The sequence below is a fragment of the Barbus barbus genome (assembly GCF_936440315.1).
Source record: "Barbus barbus genome assembly, chromosome: 4".
Classification (NCBI taxonomy): domain Eukaryota; kingdom Metazoa; phylum Chordata; class Actinopteri; order Cypriniformes; family Cyprinidae; genus Barbus; species Barbus barbus.
In genome coordinates this window covers 8443941-8468051 of record NC_136732.1, presented here as the reverse complement: position 1 = coordinate 8468051, position 24111 = coordinate 8443941, and the positions used below count along the sequence as shown (strand labels likewise).

Here is a 24111-nt window from a genome sequence, read left to right as displayed (position 1 = left end):
GATTTAAACTGGTCCTTATCTGGTCGTGTGCTGGTTTAAGCTGGTCCTTAGCTGGTCATGTGCTGGTCTTACGCTGGTCCTAAGTAACTAGCTCTTGCTCAGGACCAGCTTAGGACCAGCACTTGAAAAGCCTAAACCAGTTTATGACCAGCTAAGGGCCTGCTTAAGCCAGCTCAAACCAGCAGCCATGATTCAAAACATACCTAACCAGCATATGCTGTTTTTTTCAACAGGGTTAGTCAGTAATTCAGCTTATTTTAACATAAATCAAATATTTATAGCATTATCATCTAAAATTCCCCTGTGATTGACAGGCCTCCATATATTTGGATACTTACCTTGCCATCACGATGTCTCTTGCCTAGCTCGGTCTCTTCAGGGTGGTAGAACCACTGGACCTTCACAACCATGCTGCTCTGCCATGATTCCCAGAAACTCTCAATGCACCCGATCAACGGCAGATGAGGCTGCCCAGTCGAAAGGAACACAGCACAGTCTCCCACCCGCACCATGTCCTTGCCACGTACTATGGCCTTGTAGAAAAGCTTCCGGGCCTTTCCCTTAAGTCCACAGCGCTAATGTGATAAAGACAGCTTCAGATTTTTTTGCAGATGTTTGTATACAATTATTTCATTTGTTTAAAGTGAAGTTTAGGTGAAAAGATAATGGTGTTTCCAATCAGACCCATCTGCTATTGTTTGCACTATAATTAACTACCCACTAAACAACTTATTAAATGTAGTCATTGGTTAGAAACTCACACCATTGGTTGGGATGCACTATATCGACATAGGTAACTATAAAGGTTAATACTAAACCACAAGCCTCTATTCTTGAACTCAGAATCTAAAAAATGGTAATGCTACATCCCTAGTTGAACCACAATGGGATGCTTTAAAATGCTTTAAATGCCCCTCAGAGTTAAAGTGTTTAAACTCTTTGGGAAGACTTGTAGTTGATGCTGCACATTAAACTGGGATCAATCAGGTTACCAGTTATGAAATTAATGTACAAAGCAGTTATCTTTTCAAAAATGACTCACTTGTGTGGGGTTTCCTGACCACCTCCACAGCTGTCTATGTGGCAGGGTGGGTGACACTCTGGGTTTAGTCTGGTCTGCTAGAAGCCGTTGCCTCTTAACCAGATCTTTAGGGGTTTTGGAGAGTGAACTGGCATACTCTTTCCTCTTCTGTGGCTTGCTGTTAGTACTGTGGTTACTATGCCCACCTTTGGCACTGGACACTGCCACAGCTTTGGCCACAAAGGAGTGCCGTGGGCGTCCCACGGGGGGTTCAGGGGTCTGGAGCAAAGAATGGTGGGGGGTCAAGCAGCTTTGGAGCAACAGCGTGGAGCTTTCCTCGTCCTCCGAGCTGTAAGATGAGTCATTTTCAGAAGAGCACAGACTGGAACTCGAGACAGAGCCTGAGCTGGAAGAGCTGGAAGAACCTGAGGAAGACGAGGAGACTGAGATGTGTGAGAGAAAACGGCCGGCTATTCTCAAATCTCCAGAGGCAGGAGCAAGTGCAGCACGGCCCGTCCTCCTTTCCACTTCTTCCTCTTCCTCATCCATGTCTGAATAAGAGCTGTGGCAGTCCCTGTGGCAGCCAAGGTTCAAATCTCCATACTCACTCTTGCGCAATGATGGAGAGGGCTTCCTCTGGACTGCTGTCCCTTTCAGTAGGAGCTCTGCTCGGGAGCCGTCTCCTTTCCTGTTGTCCTTGACCAGCAGAACTGGGTGTGAATAAGCCTCTGCCCTGGGCAAACCACCCACACCATTGGAGCCAAATCCTGAGGCTCCCAGCAACAGGAGAGCCTTACTGTTTTTAGTCTTTGGAGATGTTACTCCTTCATGGTCCAATTTGACTAGAAATTCTGCTTTCTTGCCCCGAGGTGGTGCTGGCTCCTCAGTCCTCTTCTTTTGACCATACGAACTGCTCTTGCCCTCCAGTGAAATCCCAGAGGTCTGACTGCCAAAGGATGAATAACCGTTAGCTATGCTGCTGAAGGAGTCGACCTCAAAGGAGCTACTGCTAAAGAGGCCTTTGGTTGGTGTCGTCATGGAGACTGAAGGTCGAGAAGATGTTTCCACCACCCTGCCTTTCAATGCCTTCTTCGAGGCTGAACCATTGAGCTGGAAAAAGTTAACAGGCATTCTCTTCCTGGGTGCAGCCACTGATGGCCATGTCACTGCATGTGCTGAGCTTTTGGTTACACTGTCGGAGAGAGACTTCTTTAGCCCTGAACCTTTAGGCCTCCCTTTAAAGAAAAGTTAAACATTTACAATAAACTTTAGCATGAGCAACATTATACAGCATTTTTGGAATTTTTGTGGATCATAGGCACATTTGGAAAGCTGTCTAGATAGTCAGGGTTTTGAGACAAAGAGTAAAATATGTTCTCTGGTGGTTTATTGTAGAAAGTCTTACCTGGTCTTCTGACAGGCTTCTCCTGAGCTTTGAATCTGTCTGTTCTTGCTGTCCTTTCACTCAGAGTCTTGTTTTCTTGCATGGAGCTATTTTTGTCAAGCTGCCCCTCAGAGATGAGTCCAGGACTCAAATCAGCACCTGAAAAGCCAGAGGTGGTGTAATTTTTTTATTTTTTTTATTGACCTTTATTATACATGTCAAATATATGTGAAGTAAGAATTAACGATAGAAGCTCAGTTCCAAGTTTTAGTGAGCTACCAACCTAGACAGCATTTTAAGGCACAATATGTGTCAAAAGTCAACTTCTCAGATACCTAGTTACACTAAAATCATGTTTATCAATTCCATATAAGGCAATCCCATTGCAACAAGCAAAAACTCACTCAAGAATATTGCTTTGTAAACTAATCTCAAATGATATGAGGAGCTGACTGGTTGACTCTGCTGGTTGAATCTTTATTCAAGATGCCTTTCGAGGACCATCACCCAAATCAACATATGCTATGTTTGTCTTCGTTGCAGGGTAAGATGCTGCTTGTGTAGACAGCAGGCATAGGTAGCTCACTAGATTTTAGAACAGAGCTTATCAGAATGTCAAGTGAGGTGGAACTATAAAAAAACTAAGTGGGACCTACATTGGATTTGGTAACAGGGAGGAAGAAAGCGAATATTGGAGAGAGAGATCCACCCTCTATCTCCATCATCAAACTCCACCATAACCCCACCAGGTTTAGAGTCATCGCCTCCTAGAAGATCACCAGAACTAGTTAATTTAATTGAAATGCTTTACAATAGTTCTTTAACACTATTGAAAAAAACAGCATATGCAGGTAAGGTATGTTTTGAAGCATGGCTGCTGGTTTGAGCTGGTTTAAGCTGGTTGTTAGTTGGTCATGAGCTGGTTTAAGCTGGTCAAGTGCTGGTCCTGAGCAGGAGCTAGTTGATTTGAACCAGCACACGACCAGCAGCCATGCTTCAAAACATACCTAACCAGCATATCCTGTTTTTTCTAACAGGGAACCCTTAGAAGAAAAATGATTATTTGATTCTAAGGAAAGAGAAAATTATGTCTATGCCTCACCCCTTCGCACATATCCCGGGTAAAGACAACGTGAGCGCTCACTCCAGTAAGCACACACTCTAGTCCCTTCTTTTAGCACAGCCTCAGTGTCAGGGCGTACATCCAGTACCTAACACACACAGGAACAAACTTCTGTCAGGCAATGCCAGTGAAAGTGGTTTTGGACTCCCAGGATGATAAATGACACACACACACACACAGAAGTCAATCAGTAAGGCTCTTATGAAAGCAGCACTTATCTCATGCCAGCATGTTAGGGCTGAAAGCCACGGAAGCGGAGGTGCGGTAAACACTAACTTGCTGAGTAATAATGAGGAGTGTGTGAATGGAGAGACTGTGATTGCAGGTTTGCAGCGTTTCTCTGTCTAACAGAGCGCCCAGATCCCCCCATTCAGCTCAAACCCCTTTCAGGTTTCTTTAATTTACTGTTGCTATGGTAACAGGCGCTCTCTGACTGGTGGGACGTGAAGCTGGAAGGTTGTGCGTGTAGATTGGTGTCAAAGGTACATGGTGGAATGGAACGCTCTGGAAAGTGGAAGTTCAGTGTAATTAGAGACAGCTGCTGTAGACCGTTTACACAATGAAACAGCTGAATAACAAGTGTGTGTGTTTGTGTGTGTGTGTGTGTGTGTGTGTGTGTTTGTGAGAGACAGAGAGAGAGAGAGAGAGACCCAACCACAAAAATTAGATTTTTCTTTTAGAAAGTTGAGGTACAAAAATTTTGAATGACCACCTTTGCACTGACCACCTTTTTCAATGGATAGAGCAAATTTGATGCTTTCAGATCATTTAAAGACAAATTAGTATTACTATTTAAATGCTCAATTTGGGCTATTTATTGTTTGGGTCAAATTTTCTAATATTAAATTGTATTGCATTCGCATATACAGTACAGTATGTATAGCAAAATTATATTTTTGGTATACATGAATATACAATATAGACTGATTTCTAAAAGACATTAAGAGTAAGACGAATTCAATAAGTACACTTTAAGAACACTGTACTGACCAGTCAGCATTCAGGAAGGCAACTATACATTGTTTGACACTGGTCACTTAAAAAAAATACCCTATAATACATACTGTAGAGTATATGGAGACATGTACTAAGTCGATGTTTTGTGTCAGTGATCCTTCTACAGAATGTTAAATCTGGAAAACAAGTGAGTCAACACCACTGATCTCTCCCAACACGCAGGTTACAAGCTAAACTGAACAGGTGTCAATAATGCACTGTGGTGTACACTGTGTAATTACAGTGCATTGGCTTAGATTAACTGTAATGTTATTATAACTATCGTTGAGGCAGGATATATCTTCTAGTGGGTGCGCACAGAAGATTCATCCTTTGTGTTCAGAAACACCTAGATGGAGCGAAGCTAACAGGACAGCTTTTGGGACACTTAGACAATTTTATGCATAACTGGCAAAAAGACTATGACTGTTTTCAAACAGGATTGTCTGGTTAGAAAAAAGTCATATGGGTTTGGAACGATGGTGAGTTAATGAAGAAAATTTTTAATCCAATGCTTATGGTCCAAAATGCTGAAGATACTGTAACATTTACTATCAGTTGTTAGCATGTATACATGGACCAAAAGTTATAAAATAGGCCATTTAAATTGCACAAACAAGTACTGAATGTACAGTCACTTACATTGGCTGTAGAGGAAAATATCGATTTGCCCTGCTGGCACATTATAGAGGTTTGGTGTAGGATTTTAAAAAATATGAACGTGCTGGAAGGGCCCAGTGCTCACAGAATAAAGACGTGCTGTGTGCAGGGCTCTAGAGGAAGGTAGATGTGATTGAGTTTTGGCTGCTAAATAGTGACAGATGCTCCTCACCAATTTTAACAGGATGCACTTTCTATGAACAGGGTAAACAAATACAAAAATGAATAAAATTCAACAAATGGACAGTAAAAAGAGATGCTTAATTTTCTGAAAACATTGATCTCACGCTCTCAAATTTATTTTCTGTTAATGTTATATGAATGTTATATATAAACAGATAATGCTTTATGATAATAATGAAAAGCTCTGCAAAATTAACTCAACAAGATCTAGCTAAACCAATGCTGTTTTTTTCCAATTGATTCAATATCAGTTAAACATTATATGGGGCATTATTTTTAATTCAATGTTATACAAAGTTCCTTCCCTATAAAGCTTTAAAAGTACTGGAACACCAAAGTGGTCCACGGATATACGGATGTATTAATGGAAAGTGTCAAGAAGAGCATATGTGTTAATGTTTGTAGATATATGTGCAGTCTCGTAGGTGAGAAGGTGTGAACAGGGGTAGAGCTTGAAGTGGTGTGAAGAAAAGGGAGGCAAAAGGTGTGCTGGAAATAGGACTTCAGCAAATGGCATTGCGTATGGGGATCTCAGGAAAGCTGCTCTTTAATGGAAGAGGGGATTTTGGAGGATGTGGTGATGTGTGTGGGTCCTGAGAGGCCAAAGCTCAGAGCGTAGGCAGGTTTGTTTGCTGTAAGTGGGAAACTCACGGCTTCCTGCAAGAGTTGCTCCAGGGAGTAGATTCTGGGTCGGTTTCCTCTCTCCCCATCGATAACAATACTGTAGCTGGAGAGAGAGCAGAAAGTACAAAAGAGTTATTTTCAGTGGTGTGTGTAATGCTTGGCCGTCCGTGTCAAACTCCTACGGAGGGCTCACTTTCATTGGTTGTGACTGATTCTCTTCAGCAACACTTTTACTGCTGAACAGAGAGCTTAGAGGAAGTGATGCAGGCTGACTTTGGCATCCAACTAAGGACTGTGGGAAACTAGTGGGTGATATCACTGCTTATTTAGCTGTGGTAGTGAGCATAATCCCATTTGGGGTAACGTCAATCAACGTGGCTTGGTGCAAAACACAGCAACAGGAGTTTACGATAGGTGCAATACATCCCAAAAGCAGGCACACACAGAATGTGCACCTGTCATTCACAAACAGTGTTGATGTCGTTAATTTTTAGTGCTGTCAAACGATTAATTGCAACTAATCGCATCCAAAATAAGAGTTTTTGTTTACATAATTTGTGTGTGTGTGTGTATTTATTTTGTATATATAAATACACATACATACAGCATATATTTTGAAAATATTTACATGTATTTACATGTATATATTAATATTCATATAATTTATATCATATATAAATATATTTAATATATAAACGTAACATATTTTTCTTAAATATATACATGCATGTTCCTCATGTATATATTCATAATAAATATACACAGTACACACACATATATTATGTAAACAAAAACTTTGATTTTGGATGTGATTAATCGCGATTAATCGTTTGACAGCAATATTGATTTTTTTTTTTCATTTTTGAGATAAAAGAAATTAAACTTTAATATATTACTACTTAAATGTAAATAATAGTAAAAAAAACTTCAAACTAAATAGAAACAGTAAAATGAAATAAGTTGAAATATTAAAATTTGTATTATATCAAATTTGTAAGTATTAAAATTACTAAAGGAAATCAAAAGAAAACTAAAAGAAAACAAAAAAAATCAATGAAAACTATTTAGAAATATTTCTAATAATGACAAAAACCAATAAAAATGAATAAACATTACAGTGAAAATAAAAATAATAAATAATAACAATTGTCTGAATGTTTTTTTTTTTCACCTGGGCCTTCCCATAAACTTAGTACAAAAATAATCAGTATTTGGAAAGGGGCAATTGTGTGTATATTATACAGTGCACTTACACATCAGGTGACTCCAGGGGTTGCACACGAGCAGCATACAGTAGTTCATCTTCTTTGGAGATGAGAACTTTGAGTCCATCTGTCAGGAGCTCCTTGGTCAGAACACAGTTCGAAGGAGCTGCAAGATGAAAAGCAATAACTCAAAATACAGTTTTACATAACCACCAATGACTTCACATCATGCCTGACAACACCTGTCAGTAGTGGTAAAATCACTACAAGCATCCATTTACCTGGAGCACTTCTGCTATTCGAAGACACCTTCCTCTCATCCTCCTCTGAGAAGCTACTGTCCTCACCCAGGTGGAAGCCCTCATCTGCTGCAAAGCTCTCCATCAGGCGGCTGACCGCTCGACCTTTAGACTAAACCACAGAAGCAGCACAGACACTGAATCGCTTGAAGGAAATGGAGGAAAACTCTTTTCTACATTCTCCACGTTCAGCAAAAAATGTCCTCACTTTTTCAGACTAAACGTCAGAGCATGTGAACTTCACCTTTACATGAAGTTGTTTCAAACTCAGCAAAAGAAGACAAGTGTTAAATGTACCAAACATTCTGAATGCTTGTGTTTGTGTGTGTACCTCTCGAAGTCTGGTTCTCCGAGTGCTGCCGTTATCATAACTGTCTTGGGACTGGGCCTCGGTCGACCAGTAAGTTCTCCTCTAAAGTAAGGTAAAAAAAAAAACAACTTCGAAGATTAGTTGCAGACAATCATGAACATCCGAGTTAAATGTATGCAACCAGTCCGCAATGTGGAGACACCTTCTAATGGCGCTTTTCCACTGCATAATACGGCACGGTACAGTTCAGTACGGCACACTTTTGAGGGGTTTTCCACTGGGTACAGTACCTGGTACCTGTTACTTTTTTAGCACCACCTCGGCCGAGGTTCCAAGCGAGCCGTACTGTTACCAAAACGTGACGTGTAAACTCTGCTGATCACTGATTGGCCGGAGAGAATCATCTCTGCCTGCGTCATTGAACTTGCGGCACGAGACACAACAGACCCGCTAGATTTAAATCAGCACAGCCAGCGAAAGATCGAACGCAACTGTTTTGAATGGGTGCACCTTTTTTAACAACCATAAATGGCTGTTTCGTTGTCTGTTGAGGAAGTACAGATTGTCCTCTGGTTGATAGCCAAGGAGCGAATCCAGCGAGAGTTTGATGGAGCGACGCGGAATTAAAATGTTTTTCAGGAGTCATGGCAGTAGAGGCGGAGCAACTAACAACACGTGAATAATCCCGCCCACTCTAAAGCGGTACTAAACTGCAGTAGAAACGAAAACCGAGCCGAACTGAGCCGTGCCGTGCTGTTCTGAACCGAGCCGAGCCGAGTCGTACAACGCAGTGGAAAAGTGCCATAAATCTTAATTACTCATTTTCACTTTTTGGAATGGTAGTAAATTATTTAAAACTATGAAATAACACCAACAGAACTATTAGAATTGTAGTAAACAAGATGTTACAACTAGGGTTGTCCCAATTAAGTTTTTAAGTCCCTCATTCAATCATTTAGTTTAGCCTATCTGCCAATACCGAGTCCTGATTCGATATTTGGTTTTTCTAGTGCTAGGTGCACACTATAAGTACCTTCAAGTTATTAAAACCAATCCGATGCACATGCTAGACAACTGATTAGCTCTGCAATGCTTTAAGGAATAAAATACCTGAATCTTCCTAAACCATGAATAATATTGAGCCACTGTACAGAATTGCTTACCGTGGCTCTCAGCATGGAGTTCTTCCGAGTGGCTCTCTTTAGCCTCTCACTGCTGCTGCTGCTGGGAAATGAGAGAAGACTGCTACTCTTTCTGTAATGACCTGGCCTGCCTGCAATCCCCGGCCAGCGTTTGTCCTGCAGTCTGGGCCTGCCTGATCGTTTTCTGACTCCTGGTGGTTTGGAGACATTGATTGGGACGGATCTACAGGGGGGTCGTCGTTTTACCTTCACGTCCCCATCTGTTACGGCCCGAAACTGAGATCCTAAATGGGTTTCACAAAAATACAAAAGGTTAGAATCAAAAGCATGAGGTGTGCCAATCACTGGGCTTTTTGATGGCCTTTACCATAAAGTTCTTGTCGTTCCCGCTTAATTTTCGCCTTCTGATTGGCTTCCAGTTTGACAACAGAGAAAGTGGAGGGGCCTGTAATGGCCGGACTGAACGGCAGATCTCTGAACGTCGGTGTTTTGATATCTTGGCCTTCCTCACTGCCATAACTGCCTTCCTCTTCATCTTCCTCTGTATCATGAAAATGACATTTCAGTATGGCTGTTCACATCTGACAATAATATAAACATAATATGTTGGAATCACTATAAAGAAATGGTTGCTGTACAACTACATCTTGATCTAATTTGGAAATCTTTCACTGTGCAAACATTTGTACGCCATATGAAACAATGAGTTATAGTGTTGTTTTCAGGAGGTTTCTGAAGTAGCAAGTAAACTAGACAGCCATGGGAACAACTTCATATTCTTTTTTGTTTTCCATCAATGAAGTAAATGATATTTAAAACTTTTGGACTGACAAAAACTTTGATCACGTGCAAGTCCCAAACTTTTCCCGTGTTTCTCTCAGACTTTTTGCCAATCTAGATTCGCATGTTTTTTTCCATGCCAGTCTGTTACTGTGGTATCCATTTTTCAGATAAAGTCACACCTAAATGACATGTAAAGAGTAATTTAGCAAAAACAGATTTATACGGTTGCAATATAGGTTGGTCAGATGATCTCTCCCTGTCTAAGTGAACCAAATAAATCTACCAAAAGTCTGGTTACACTAGACTAATGCTGCCTTCAGGTGCTATCGGAAACTTTGTACTTCCCACTTCTGAAGTTGTAATTACAAGTTTGTCGTGTTCAAGTGCTTTGTTGTCAGAAAGAACAGAAATCATGGTGGACAGCCTAGTTATTATTGCCTGTTTCTTGGGGGAAATTTATTAAGGCCAAAAGGTATAGCTTAGAAGATATTTAGTCAATATCCAACAGGTTTTGAATAAAATGTAGCATCCCGTTCATTGGTAACAATATAAACATTCACAGTGCTATCTAGATATTCGGCTGGCTGACGATTCTTAAATTTCAGTCAAATAAATGCTATTTTCGCTGTACATACAATATGCATTAAATGGTTATTTATATACGTAAATATACATGACTGTAATGGCAAAATAAAGCAATGTATATGTGAGAAAAACAAATAAAACTATAGTACTACCACTATGTTTCTCTCCTCTGCCATATTTTAAGTTTATGGCTCGCCCAACTCAGAAACTAGGATATCAAAATTATCTCCAAGTTTCCCAGTTGTAAATACGACTACAGAGGCCATTTATATCCAATTTCTGACTAGGAAACTCGTATTTACGATCATTTCGATAGCACGTGAAGGCAGCAATAAGGGGCTGTTCACACAGAACGTGGTTTTCCATTCCAATGCGGTGCTTTTCACAAGTGCAGTATGGAGCACCTCAAGGCTCAGTACTTCGCCCCTTACTTTTCACGCTTTGGGCGATATCATTAGGAAACATGGTGTTAGCTTTCACTGTTATGCTGATGATACCCAGCTCTATATTTCTTCGCGACCTAATGAAACTTACCAATTTGCAACACTAACGGAATGTATAGTTGCTATCAAAAACTGGATGACTAGCAATTTCTTACTGCTAAATTCCGAAAAAACAGAGGTGTTAATTATTGAACCAAAAACGTTTGCATGTAACAACCTAGCTCACTGTCTAATGCTTGATGGCTGCTTTGTAAATTCTTCATCATCAGTTAGGAACCTAGGCATCCTTTTTATAGCAATCTTTCCGTCGAAAAACATGTTTCTAACATTTGTAAAACTGCATTTTTCCTTAAAAATCTTAAAAATATATCTAAACTACAACCTATGCTCTCAATGTCAAATGCAGAAACATTAATTCATGCATTCATGACCTCGAGGCTAGATTATTGTAATGCTTTATTGGGTGGTTGCTCTGCACGTTTAATAAACAAATTAGGAGATCGTTTTCTTATTTAGCACCCAAACTCTGAAACAATCCACCTAACACTGTTCGGGAAGCAGACACACTAATTCAGTTTAAATCTACATTAAAGACCCATCTCTTTAACCTGGCTTATACATAATACACTATAGCATTTCTATAATTCAAATCCGTTAAAGGATTGTTAGGCTGCATTAATTAGGTCAACCGGAACCGGGAACACTTCCCAAAACACCTGATGTACTTGTTACATTGTTAGAAGAATGGCATCTACGCTAATGTTAGTCTGTTTCTTTTTTATTCCGAGGTCACCGTAGCCACCCAGATCCAGACTGAATCCAGATCAGATGGTGGAACAGCACCTAGAGATGACCTCTACAGCCAGGACACCTAGATGAGACCCAGTGACTGATCCCCAGTGAAGATCCTGTCTCCAAGACGGCCATCGGGACAAGACCACAGGAAACAGATGAGTCCTTTGCACAATCTGATTCTGCTTTAGCCTAGATTTAAACTGCTGATTTTGTCTAGACGGGGAAATAGTTTGTCGAAATAGTGTCATTCTCCTCTGGCCAAATACTGTAAAGCTGATATAAAGCCACCCAGCTTTATATCAAGCCGATGTAAAGCTGCTTTGACACAATTTGCATTGTTAAAAGCGCTATACAAATAATATTGACTTGACTTTTCAATTTTGTACAAATGTACAAATGCTAGACAGACGGATTTGACCGTTGCGCTCGTTTCTTGTGTATTTTGCAGTGCCTCACACATGGTTGCCAGGTTTTTAAGACCCTGTGTCAAGTTAAAAGAATTTCAAGTTTTACATTCAGCACCGCTCATCTTCAGTTACAAAACAGTGAACCAATCAGAAGACCCCAGTGGCAGGGCAAGCTTTGAAAGCTTTTGTTTACAGTAGGAAGTAGTCGTGGCAACTTTTATTTGACGGCAACATGGTGGAGGAGGCATTCTGTGCTGTGCTTTTTTTTTAAAACATTCCTGAGCACTGTCTCATGTTTTTAGATGCAAAGATGCATTCTGTGTGAATGGCACCTAACAGAGATAAATGTTATCTCACTTGCATGCACACTGCTCTCTCGCTTAATAACAACTTTTCTCAGTACTGCTCGGGGCACGTGCGTTCATTTAAGAAATATTAAAGAGATCGACTGCAATTGTGTGACAGAGAAGAGCGACAGGGACCAAGATAGGTGGTGACACACAGACTCAAGAGTGTTGAATAATTGTGACACATTTGAAAGCTTCACTAAGACTAAGCTTTTCTTACTTTCCCAAGAAGACACAAACTGGCTGACTCTCACCTTGCTCAGAGGACTCGCTCTCAGGGGGGGACGTCTCCCCGTCGTCATCCACTCCCTGTCCCCTGCCCTGCGGGATCCTGGCCCCTGGCTGCTGCAAACAAGCTGCTGATCCAGGACTTTTCTTCCTTTCCTTTTTAACTGCCACTGGATCGTGCCTCTTCCAGCACTCCTGTCCCCCGCTGTCCCCACTCGTGGCTGGAAATAATTCCATGCATACACAAGTACATCAGAGAAAACGGCCATTGACTGCATTGCAAGGACATGACGGAGTTTGTGAAAGTTATGCTCCATCATTTAGTCAGAAAGTTTAGAATTTCAGTACTAGAAGTGTGCATTTTGATTATTCTGACTGCACAAGTACTCAAAACAGTACACCTGCAATTGTTACCTTAAAGAGCTATTTCTTACTGATTTTACCAACAAAAATTGTTTTGTTGGCAAAAATGAAAGTATTTAGGTTGACTATTAGGTTATCTTATTATTCTGAGTAAGTCATATTTTGTTCTGTATTGTTACAGTACATCATCTTAGTTTTGTCTTTTAAAGCCACATGGCATGATATGCCATTATAGAAGATAGGTTTTACCTGTATCGCTCAGGCTCTCAGACTCATTGGCTGTGCTGAGCTGTGTGGAATCTCTTTTGGAGTTACTATGGCCAGAGTACAGGCTCTTAGATGTTGAGGAAAACTCTGGGTCTCTTGACGCAGTTCCAGATGAATATCGTCCACCTGGGACCTTCTGCTTGAGCTGAGTTATTTGTTGATCAAGAGTGCTGTTCTTCCGATAACACTGTGACTTCATCTAAGAGAGAACAATATGAGGGAATCAACATTAAGACTTATTCTTGGCCACTTTTTAAATCCTTCACTAAGCCCCCGAAATCTTGCTGTTTGCATTTCCAAATCGATCCTGTGGGAGCAACAGTAACCAAAGGTGGTGAAGCTAAGCAAGGGGTTAATAAAAAAGCATGAGCTGATTAATAAATACAGAAGTGATGATTGGCTAAGAGGAGCAAGAGAAGAAAGGACTTGTGTGGACACTGACCTGTGTAGAGCTAAGGCGGCCAAATCCTCGACTGGACAATTTTTTCTTTTTCTTCTGCGATTCTCTGCGGTGCTCCTCTGCTAGTGGAATTAGCCCCGCCCCCACCAATCTGTCAATCAAAGAACAACAGAGGCTGTTACAGTCAGTGCAGCTCAGAAGTGGTGGATGTTTTGATTCATCCCAGAATTCTTTACTTCAGTATCGCTGTGTCTTTTTGTGTTTTGTGCGTCATTTAATCACTCACTTAACAGATTTGTTCAAAAGTCGTTAAGTAAAATTTTGTGAAATCATAACAGATTTCTCCACAAACTGCAACAAATTGATCACAAAAATGTCCCAATTTGTTCAGCACTGCTCCATTGTTCAGTCTCGTTTATTGATGAGTGTATTCACCTAGTATGTCCAACCAATGAAATCCTTCAGAAACTGCACTGTAATGCTGCTCGAAATCAGGCGCTTCAAAGGAGAAACTTCAGTGAACAAAAATGAAGTGAAGGAGAATGATTTGTTCACTTAAAATACTCGTTCACAATCACTGAGTCATTCAAACACCCCTATAGCTCAGGCAGTGTCGGTGTGAAAAGAGAAAGCAAGAAAGACAGATCAGAGAGAGAACGAGGCTGAGCTGCCTCTCAGTGGGCTCAAAACGCTGCCTGCTCGTCCTCTGATGAGTATCGAAAGAGTGAAGAAAAAAAGAATGTTCTTCACACCTCACGCTTGAGGAACTGCGATCAGATGGCCATCCCGCCACTGTTCGAGGGCAGTTGCCAGATAAAAAGCCCAGCATGAATCATCAGGGGAGATTCCTGCTACAAAAAAAGGGGCCGGTTGCTTTGAAAAGACAGAGCGAACCGTTTGAGGGCACTGCATGCTTGACGCTATTGTTCTTGGTGAATATCAGAGCCCTCGCAGTTGTATTTCCATATCAGCGAGGTAGCATGTCCCCCTTGGCTCTGAATGCAGGCTGGGAGAGAATGCCCTTGAATTTCCCTGGAAACCTGCCCGATAGACCGAATGAATGCTGGACCGACGGCACACAGACAAAAGATTACCTTCCATCCTCCAGCAAAGAGCTGAGCGCTAGTGTGCCGTCAGTCACATAAGCTGTTTAATCGCTGGTAGACATCTCTAGAGAGGCTGTATTTGTAGAAACCTAATTGCGATTTTGTTTGCTGTAATGTGCTTCTGCTTACGTAGTCCCAGGGGAGAATGCTGTTTTGCTCTTTCAAAGCTCAGAAGACATAAAGGAGATCTTGGTTGCGTTTCATTTAAGTATAAACTACACCACACACTAAGAACGATAACAGTTAAGATTATAACTATATTAGCATTCACAACAATGGACAATAATGTTCTGGGGTGTGTTTCACAAAAGCATTGTTAGCTATATATGGTCATAAGTTCCACTGAACTCTATTGGTGACTACAGAACTTACAAACATAACTGCTTTTGGGAAATGCACCCCGATTTTTTCAAGTGCCTGCTTCAGTTATGCGGTCAGTGACTTTAAATGTTCGAGCTCTTTAAATTCTGATGTATTCTGAATGGCTGTCAATGTTTTTATCATTTATCAGCTGGAAAAAAAAAACTGTTCTGAAAGTATTTCCAAAATATTCTGATTCTGGCATGCATATTCTCATAGAATTAGAACCAATATTAAAGTAATCATTATGGTTGTTGTCCTCAGTGTGAACAGGCTTTAAAACCGTGTCCTAAGATAAAGTACATTGCAGCTGATCCACATTGCCCACATTGGTTCAAAATCTTGCATGATTGGACAAAAAACTGCTTGTCAGTGGAAACTTTGAACACATTAGGACACAGAATAAGATTGTAGATCTCTAAAATGTGGTAAGCATAGCTGAGATCATATCTCTATAGGATTTGATAAGAAATTATTGAGTTCCTCTTCAGAAACTCGAGCTGCGTCTGGAGACGCTTTGGGGAACGCCTTCAGCGTGACCGGCTCTGAATACAAATGAAATCTGTCCAATGGATGGCGGGACGTCACGGGCGAGGTGACGTAATGACCAGCTGGCATAAAAGCACGTGCGGTGAAACCGGCGTCAGCTTTTTTCTATCAGCTAGCGCTCTGGATCTCTGTGAGCATGTAGTGTTATCTGGATCTCCATGAGTATGTAGTGTTATCTGTCTGTTACTAACATGGTGTGTTCCTCCCTACAAACGTTTTTGTGTGCGGGGGCTTGTGTGTGCTTTGCTTAGGAGCAAGACATGCGGAGGCGGCTCTCGAGGGGGCTGTTTGCCCGCGCGGGAGCCTTCCTCTGCGCGTGCTTTGCTCCCGAAAGAGACTTGCTCCCGAAAAGTCCCTCCTCTCCGGAGGGGGGTTCTTTCTTTGGCGTTCCCCCGCGGCGCTGGTCCCACTTCCGCTGAGGCGGAGCGGAGGCGGCGCTCGTGGGGTTCGCGGCGGGATCTGATGGAGGGATCGGAGACGAGCGAGTCTCTATCTCCATTCTCACTTGTTGGATCCCATGACCGCTCCCCGAGATCGGAAGCCTGCCTCGCGGATACTTCCCCTCGGGCAGCGGCCTCAGCGTTTCTCTTGTCTTCCTCCGAGGAGGTAGACACAGGAGGCGCAGAGTATGTTGCACCCCCTCTTTCACCCCAATATGAGGAGCTTGTGGAGTGTAATGTCAAACCGCAGAGAGGGTTATACGAGCGTTTTCTGCGGTTTCAGACTCACCTCCACATCGGAGCCTGCCTTTTTCCCCGACCTCCACACTGAGGCGTCGAGGTCGTAGGGAAAACATTTCCTCTTCGTCCCCTCATTTGATTACTATGGTAATGTGATGGTGCCGAGTGAGCGCGGTTACAAAGCGATGCCGCGTGTGGAACAGACGCTTGCGAGCTATCTGGCCCCTTGACACTCTGCGTCGTCTCTGAAGGCAAGGGGTACGCGGCAGCAGGTCAGGTCGGCTTATGTCTGCACACCATGGTGGTGTTGCCGGCATGCCAGGCTGACCTGCTCAAGGAGTTGGATGAGGGCGAGGGATTTAGTGCGGAGGACATCCGTGAACTCCGCAAAACTGCTGATTTGTCTCTCCGCGCCGCCAGGGAGACCGTCGGGCGATCTGTGGCAGCCCTGGTGGCGGCGGAGAGGCATCTTTGGTTGACCCTGTCGGATTTAAAGACCGCGGCAGGGTCTTCCTTCTGGACGCCCCACTTTGCCTCCTGGCCTTTTCGGTTTGGGAGGCAGGCGGCGGCATTCCAGCAGTTTCTCCCTCGCCGCTCTCTAGCTCACGGGGCTGCTGGGCGAGAGCAGCCCCTGCCGCATGCTGGCTCCTCGTATAGGCAAGCTCGCCCCCGCGGGAGTGGGGTCGGGGCGGTAAGAAGGGTGCGTGGTCAAAGACCTCCCAGCCAAGCAGGCGAAGAGGTCTTCGGCCAAGAAGCCTTGATGTGAGTGGGATCAGGGCTTATGAGGGTAGCCCCGCTGGGGTAGAGCAACGATTCACAGCAGCGTACGGTGCTCGTCTTCCCCCTGAGATCGATCTGCTAACCCTGCCACATATGGTGTTCCAGGGCGCAGTGGTCTCCAGTGAGCACACATCTCAGTCTCTTCCGCCCGGAACCGTAGCAGAGCTGAGATGCTCGCCCCCCCTTTGGGGGTCTCTGGAGCAGCTAGTTCTTCAGAGGCCAGTCTCGAGAGACTGGTTCCCTTAGTAGACTATTTCGCAGCGTGGAACTTCTGCCAAATGTGTCTCAGTGGGTCCTGTGCACTGTAGAGAGAGGCTACAGAATCCAGTTCGGTTCTCGACTGCCTCAATTCAACGGGGTGAATTCCACGTTAGCAATATCGGGTACTTCCCTTCGGCCTAGCACTCTCATCCCGCACTTTTACGAGTGTGTGGGCGCCACGTTAGCTCCGCTGCGGCTATGGGGTGTCCGCATACTCAATTACATCTACTATTGGTTGATTCTCGCTCAATCAGAGCAGAGGGCGGCATCAACATTGAGATGTTCGTTCTCGCTCACTTAAAAGTGTTGGGGTTAAGACTGAACCCCAAGAGAAGTGTGCTTTCTCCATTACAGAGAACCACTTATTTGTGGGTGGTGTGGGATTCGACCACGGTGCAGGCACGTATGTCTCCTGCTCGGATCGAGTCAATCCTCACGAAAGTCAGGAGGGTGAAAGAAGGCCAGTCACTCACTGTCAAGCAGTTTCAGATACTGCTGGGTCTGGTGGCAGCTGCGTCCAACGTGATACCTATTGGCCTGCTGTACATGAGACCCCTACAGTGGTGGCTCAAGACCAAGGGGTTCTCTCCGAGGGGAAACCCGCTTCGCATGATCAAGGTCACGCGGCGATGCCTACGTGCCTTAGACATGTGGAGACAACCTTGGCTCCTGTCCCAGGGCCCGGTGCTGGGAGCTCCGTGTCGCTGCGTACACTAGCGATGGACGCATCCCTCACCGGTTGGGGAGCAGTCATGAGTGGCCACCCTGCCCACGGTCTGTGGAGGGGTCATCATCTCGCTTGGCACGTGCTCAGGCTCGAGATGCTGGCCGTGCTTCAGGCTCTGAAATGCTTTCTCTCAGACCTAAGAGGTTGCCATGTGTTAGTTCGCTCCGACAACACATCGGTGGTCTCTTATATCAACCACCAAGGAGGACTGCGGTCGCGCCCCCTGTACAGGCTGGCGCACCAGATCCTTGTGTGGGCTATAGGCTGAGCTCTCCTTGTTGGTCGAGCTGGCATTGCTCCCCTCAACTTAGAGGGTCACCTTAGTTGAGGGGAGCTTAGTCCTCCTCCCTTTCGGGAGCCTGACCAGCTAAAGCTTAACTTAACGCATACGTCCACAGAGCTGCCATGTGGAGAAGGGCGGACCAATTGCTGATTTGCTATGGTCCCCCTAAGAGAGGTCTTCCTGCTTCAGGCAGACCATCAGCGGTGGATTGTCGATGCCATTCATTGGCCTATGAGTCCACTGACCTCCCCTCGTCGATGGGGGTCAAGGCTCATTCCACGAGAAGTGTGGCGGCCTCCAAGGCCTTTCTCTCAGGTGTCCCAATCAGGACATCTGCAACGCTGCGGGATGGTCTACGCCCCTGACTTTTGTCAGGTTCTATGGCCTGGAGCCACTCCAGGCTCTTCTGTTCTCTCGCCCTAGATGTGCTCCGTACGGATACACACGGGGCAGGGATTGGGAAGTCTGGTGCCGTGGGTATCTCGTTCCCCAAAGCGTCTCCAGACGCAGCTCAAGTTCCTGAAGGGGAACGTCTTAGGTTACGTACCTGTATGTAACCCCAGTTCCTCAAAGGAACGAGACGCTGCATCACGAGGCCACACTTCCAGCATCCCTGCCAGCGCTTGCTTCAATTTAGAAGCTGACGCTGGTTTCACCACACATGCTTTTATGCCAGCTGGTCATTACGTCACCTCGCCCGTGACGTCCCGCCATCCATTGGACAGATTTAATTTGTATTCAGAGCCGGTCATGCTGAAGGCGTTCCCCAAAGCGTCTCCAGACGCAGCTTGAGTTCCTTCGAAGAACTGGGGTTACATACGTAACCTAAGACGTTCATGCTGAGGTCTCTGATGCTGGACTTGGAATCTTGGTAAATCAAAACTCAGTTTGGGACGTCATTGTGATCTCTGAAACTCGAGAGATTACCCTGTTGAAAAAAACAGCATATGCTGGTTAGGTGTGTTTGAAGCATGGCTGCTGGTTTGAGCTGGTTTAAGATGGTCCTTTGCTGGTTTAAGCTGGTCATGTGCTGGTCCTGAGCAGGAGCTAGTTGCTTAGGAGCAGCTTAGGACCAGCACACAACCAGCTAAGGACCAACTTAAACCAGGTCAAACCAGCAGCCATGGTTCAAAACATACCTAACCAGCATATACTGTTTTTTTCAACAGGGTACTGGGGTCTTTTTCACAGGAAAAGTCAATGTCTCCATTTGATCTCCATTCAAACTCATTGCTGTCCTGGAATTTTAAAGTGATCTCTTGTGATTTTTCTTTCCTGCCGGATAGAATCAGACTGGCTATGTTTTGTGCTGGGATGCATATTGCTGGGATGTCTATTGACACTCAAATAGCCTACTAGTGTGTGTATGTGCACACAAATACATAATGTGTTTGTGATTGATAGGCAAGGGGACAGAGGGTGCAACGGAGTGTGTGTTCTTTCCCCGTGAGGTAGGCCCCACCGCGCAACGAACTGACAAACACAATATGACATGGCCCCTCCCCTCGGTGCATGCTCACAGCAGCTAATTAAACAGAGCTCTTTCAAACACACACGCACACACATTGAACATCACTGTAAGGAATTGTAAGCACAGACACATAGTATCAGACACAAACACACAAATACACATAGGATGTGAGCTAGAGTTATTACCTACTGACCCACTGCCCTCAATCTCAAAAGGCTAAATGGAAAGCAGCAAGTGACAATGCCTCAATGCAGTCACCTGCACTAGAGAAAACACTGAACGTGTGAACCTGTCTGTTAATAGCTTCTCATTATGCAATGCAGTGTCGCGCTGTGTTACCCACGAGTGCAACAGCAGCAGTATTATACTAACAAACAACAAACCAAAACAGCACAATTAGTGAAGGGGATTGTAAAATATTTCAGGATTCTGGTTCCAAACCTGATTCAACTTAACGTACCAGCTGAATTTGATTTATAAATAAATTCACTTTTATTTATCAGAAAGATTATGCATGATAAACAAACAAGCATAGGTGGCTTGAGGGGAAGTTACTTGCTAAATCTGTTCTTTACCCTCAGTTTCGACTTTATTCACTTTTGCCAGTGGCGACATTTCTGCTAAATGATATAACTTTGGCCACAGCCATATCACCCTGCACCCCAAGACTGGTTGCCCACTGAAGCTAAGCAGGATTGAGCCTGGTCAGTACCTGGATGGGAGACCTCCTGGGAAAATTAGGTTCCTGTTGGAAGAGGTGTTGGAAGAGTGAGACCAGCAGTGAGACTCACCCTGTGGTCTGTGTGGGTCCTAACGCCCCAGTATAGTGACGGGGACAAAAAGCAGTGTCCTTTGGATGAGACGTTAAACCGAGGTCCACTGGCCCTTGTCAATCATGTCCTCCAAATAATCCCCATCCACTTGATTGGCTCGATCTCTCTCTACTCTCCACCTGTAGCTGGTGTGTGGTGAGAGCACTGGAGCCGTTGTACTGTGGCTGCCGTCGCACCATCTAGGTGGATGCTGCACACTGGTGGTGGTTGAGGAGAGACCCCCCCACATGATTGCTTTGCGCTTAGCACTCAACATCATCAACATAAATCAACATAAATGCTATATGGAGCTGGTTAATTTATGCAAATGTCAAATTGTTTTAGTTTACAAATCACGCACTTGGTAAAAATGTTTTAAGGCCATAACACAGTATTGTGCGAGTCTTTATTAAACAATAATCAGCCCAAATTTCTGTGAAAAGGAATAAAAGTTGGTGTACTACGCCTCTAGTCTTCATTTTAGCTAGAAACGTAAGTAAACTGTATGTATAAATACATATTTGGAGTTTTGCAAAAATGTAGGTAGGCGCACATATTTCCAATACGTAAATAAATAAATTAATAAAAATTCTGCATCACAGTGGCAAAAGCCATGTGAGGAAAAGCCATTTAATTCTTCGGGATTCATCCCATCATCTTTATGGTGAATCTGAGTTGTTAAAATCTGGTCGAAGGTATAGGGTACTGTTGTTACGGACTGCCTGTGCACAAAGATCTTTTATATCTTCCAGTATACATCTGTTAAACAAATTATTGTGATATCACAGTTGTCATTTTACATCTATGGCAGTGATTCTGTTGTTGTGAGAGGAATGTTGTTGTTTTGCCGTTGGTTGTATTTTGTAATGTGTTTGTAATTTGTCAACTGATATTGTTGATGATTGAAGGGTTACAGATACAAAAAGGATTTACAAAAGGACAATAAACTAAACTAAACCACATCAGCCACCAGCATAAAACAAACAAACAAATAAATAAATAATTGCTATTTAAAATACAGAAATATAATTTAATAACATTAAATTGTCACTGCACATAAATTACATTTGGGATTAAACTGTGATTTTTGCCAAAGGGTGAGTATGCATCACTGCCCTGAGCACGATAGCAGAAAATCTAGTGTGATTTTGTACACAATGAAGATCTGGCTGCTAGCCTGTTAAATGCTACAAGACACACTGCCCTCCTTTATATACAGTAGACAAACACACACACACAAAAACACTGCCCTCGACGAGGAGCCCTGGCTGCCTGCCCGTGCGTCTGGGTGTCACTGTCATATGGAATCACATTGTGGCGGCTGGTTGGCACGAGGGCAGTGGCAGGAGGGCGGAAACAGAGAGGAGGTGACATGACAGTGGGACAGCCGGGAACACAATGAGAAAAAGAGATAGAAAGAGGTTTTAGGGGGTGTTTGGAGTGTCAATAACACTCTTCAAAGCTCTGGAGAGATTCAAACATTGACAGATCCTCTCTATACCAGCAGGCATCGAGGAACACAGTACAATCACTCATCCTAACTGTAGTCATTATATGTGCTATGTTCCAAAATCTAGCGAAGTGCCTTTTTTCTACTGTCTACACAGGCAGCTGTCCTCCACAACAGCACACTCACACACTAATTAATTGCGGTGTAAGAATGCGCGTGTCAACGTGACCTCCTCTTCTCCTGGCCTGCACTGACCCAAGTGCTAAACGACAGGAATCTGTCACATTCCTGGCAATAAAATAGATTAGAGGAGAATTCACAGCGCTCTAATTACATCCACAGCCTGTTGAATCCCCCCCGGGTGCTGTAGGATAGTCATGCCATTCACATCAACGATTGGTAGACACAGAACAAGTTTATTGACAGGCACACACACACAGTGTATGTACAAAGATTTAGGATACTGTCTTTAAGCCTGTACCAAGCAAACACACAGTGGAACCTTTGCAAGGAGATATGAAGACATGGCCAACCGCTTTGTGCTGCCAAATGCATGTAATGCAATTCAAGCCTAGTACTGATTAGGAGAGATAAAGCATAACTGGACTTCCTCACTGAGGTCAGATGAGTTCTCCTGTTTCCTGTTTATGGTTTGTGGAGTCGTCTGCTGGGTTGTGCTGATATGGGAGGCTTATCTGCTGTGTGTGTGAGATGCCGGCAAAGAGGACAAGGGAACAGGAGATACTTACTTCACTTTTTTCTGTGGTTCATTAAGGGCCCCGGAGCCAAGACCAGGGACCGATTTGCGCTTGCGTGGCCTTCCAGGTCCGCGACGTGCTGGACTGCGAGGAGTCTCCTCTTTCCTAAAGAAAAACATGGTTATCTTTTGCTAAAAATCTTTTCATTATGAAGTGTGTAATTTCTGCTCACAATACGTAGTTGCAAAAATAGGCTAGTTATAATTTTTCAGACAAGTGATTATTTTTAGCATAGAATGACATTTGGGGTACTGATGCTCATAAACGTTACTAGGGCAACCATAACTAGGGACGCCTACTAGCAACCATTGCAGTACAGCTCTAGTGGGATGAATAGGGCTTTATTGAATAGAGTTTAATCTGCATGTAACCTAGCAAAGCAGAAAGTAAGTTAACAAAATTACACACTTCACTTTTCAAGAAGGACAAATTTGGACTGTGAAGGCTTGTATGTTCAGACATGTTATGTATAAAGAATGAAAAGATTTAATAGTTGTGATGGTGGGTAGTGCTTACTGGTGATCATGCTTCCTCTGGAGTTTGGCCAGTTCTTTCTGCTTCTCTTTGTAACGCTGTTGCAGCTCTGCTAGCCTCACTCGCATCGCCAACTCCTGCCCATCCATACTGTCCATGGTACCTTTCACTGGGCAAACCTGGAGCAAACAAATCAAATAACCTTTCCCTTAGTTGCTGGTCAGTTGCTCCAGTCTTCGATGACCTCTTGGATGACATTCTGGTTCTATCCCTGAGTTACTACAGTTCTGTTATCCTATTAATTTATAGTTCATTACAGTCCTTAATTAGATTGATGATCCCAATAAAGTAGGATGCAAATTACATATTTCTTATGTTCTCTTGTTGGATAAGCTACATATATAAAACTGAACAAATGTTCATGTTTTCTAGCGTTTGCTTATCTTTAAAATGAATATGAGAAAAAAACATGAATGTTTTACCGGCTCATGGCGAGGCGTCCAGCTGCATTTTCTGCGCAAGTTGAGAGTTCTTCGAGCAGGAAACTGCTTCTCAGCATCTGTGGTGCTGCTTTCCTGTGAGCCCAATTCAAGGGCACGAGCAGCTGCCAAAGTAGCAAGACTCTGCAGGTCAAAAATCCATTGATCTTCTTCTTTGATGAAAAAAAGAAACACAACAATAATATATTAAAGCTTTCATACTGCAACATCTACCATATATTAGCTATTTATCTGGTAGCTACGCTAGCAGGAAACAGGCGTTGTAGGAAAGCCTGAAATGAAGGGCTAATTTATGTTTTGATTTACAAATATCAGATTGTTCTTCATGAAACCGA

At 43.4% G+C, this 24111-nt stretch overlaps 1 protein-coding gene across 1 annotated transcript in view; it reads right to left on the bottom strand.

Annotated features, from left to right (window-relative positions):
* Positions 1 to 24111, bottom strand: part of LOC306867315 (BAH and coiled-coil domain-containing protein 1-like) — an 86011-nt gene that overhangs the window by 3743 nt on the left and 58157 nt on the right. The window contains exons 12-28 of the mRNA XM_079412916.1: positions 23759 to 23928; positions 23319 to 23455; positions 22794 to 22907; positions 13608 to 13716; positions 13148 to 13364; positions 12562 to 12756; positions 9315 to 9488; positions 8969 to 9231; positions 7827 to 7907; positions 7478 to 7607; positions 7245 to 7362; positions 6019 to 6094; positions 3508 to 3616; positions 3062 to 3172; positions 2427 to 2564; positions 1043 to 2256; positions 339 to 575 (exon numbers count right to left, since the gene is read on the bottom strand). Coding sequence (XP_079269042.1) covers positions 339 to 575; positions 1043 to 2256; positions 2427 to 2564; positions 3062 to 3172; positions 3508 to 3616; positions 6019 to 6094; positions 7245 to 7362; positions 7478 to 7607; positions 7827 to 7907; positions 8969 to 9231; positions 9315 to 9488; positions 12562 to 12756; positions 13148 to 13364; positions 13608 to 13716; positions 22794 to 22907; positions 23319 to 23455; positions 23759 to 23928 — 3593 coding nt within the window. The remainder of the gene's footprint in view (positions 1 to 338; positions 576 to 1042; positions 2257 to 2426; positions 2565 to 3061; positions 3173 to 3507; positions 3617 to 6018; positions 6095 to 7244; positions 7363 to 7477; positions 7608 to 7826; positions 7908 to 8968; positions 9232 to 9314; positions 9489 to 12561; positions 12757 to 13147; positions 13365 to 13607; positions 13717 to 22793; positions 22908 to 23318; positions 23456 to 23758; positions 23929 to 24111) is intronic.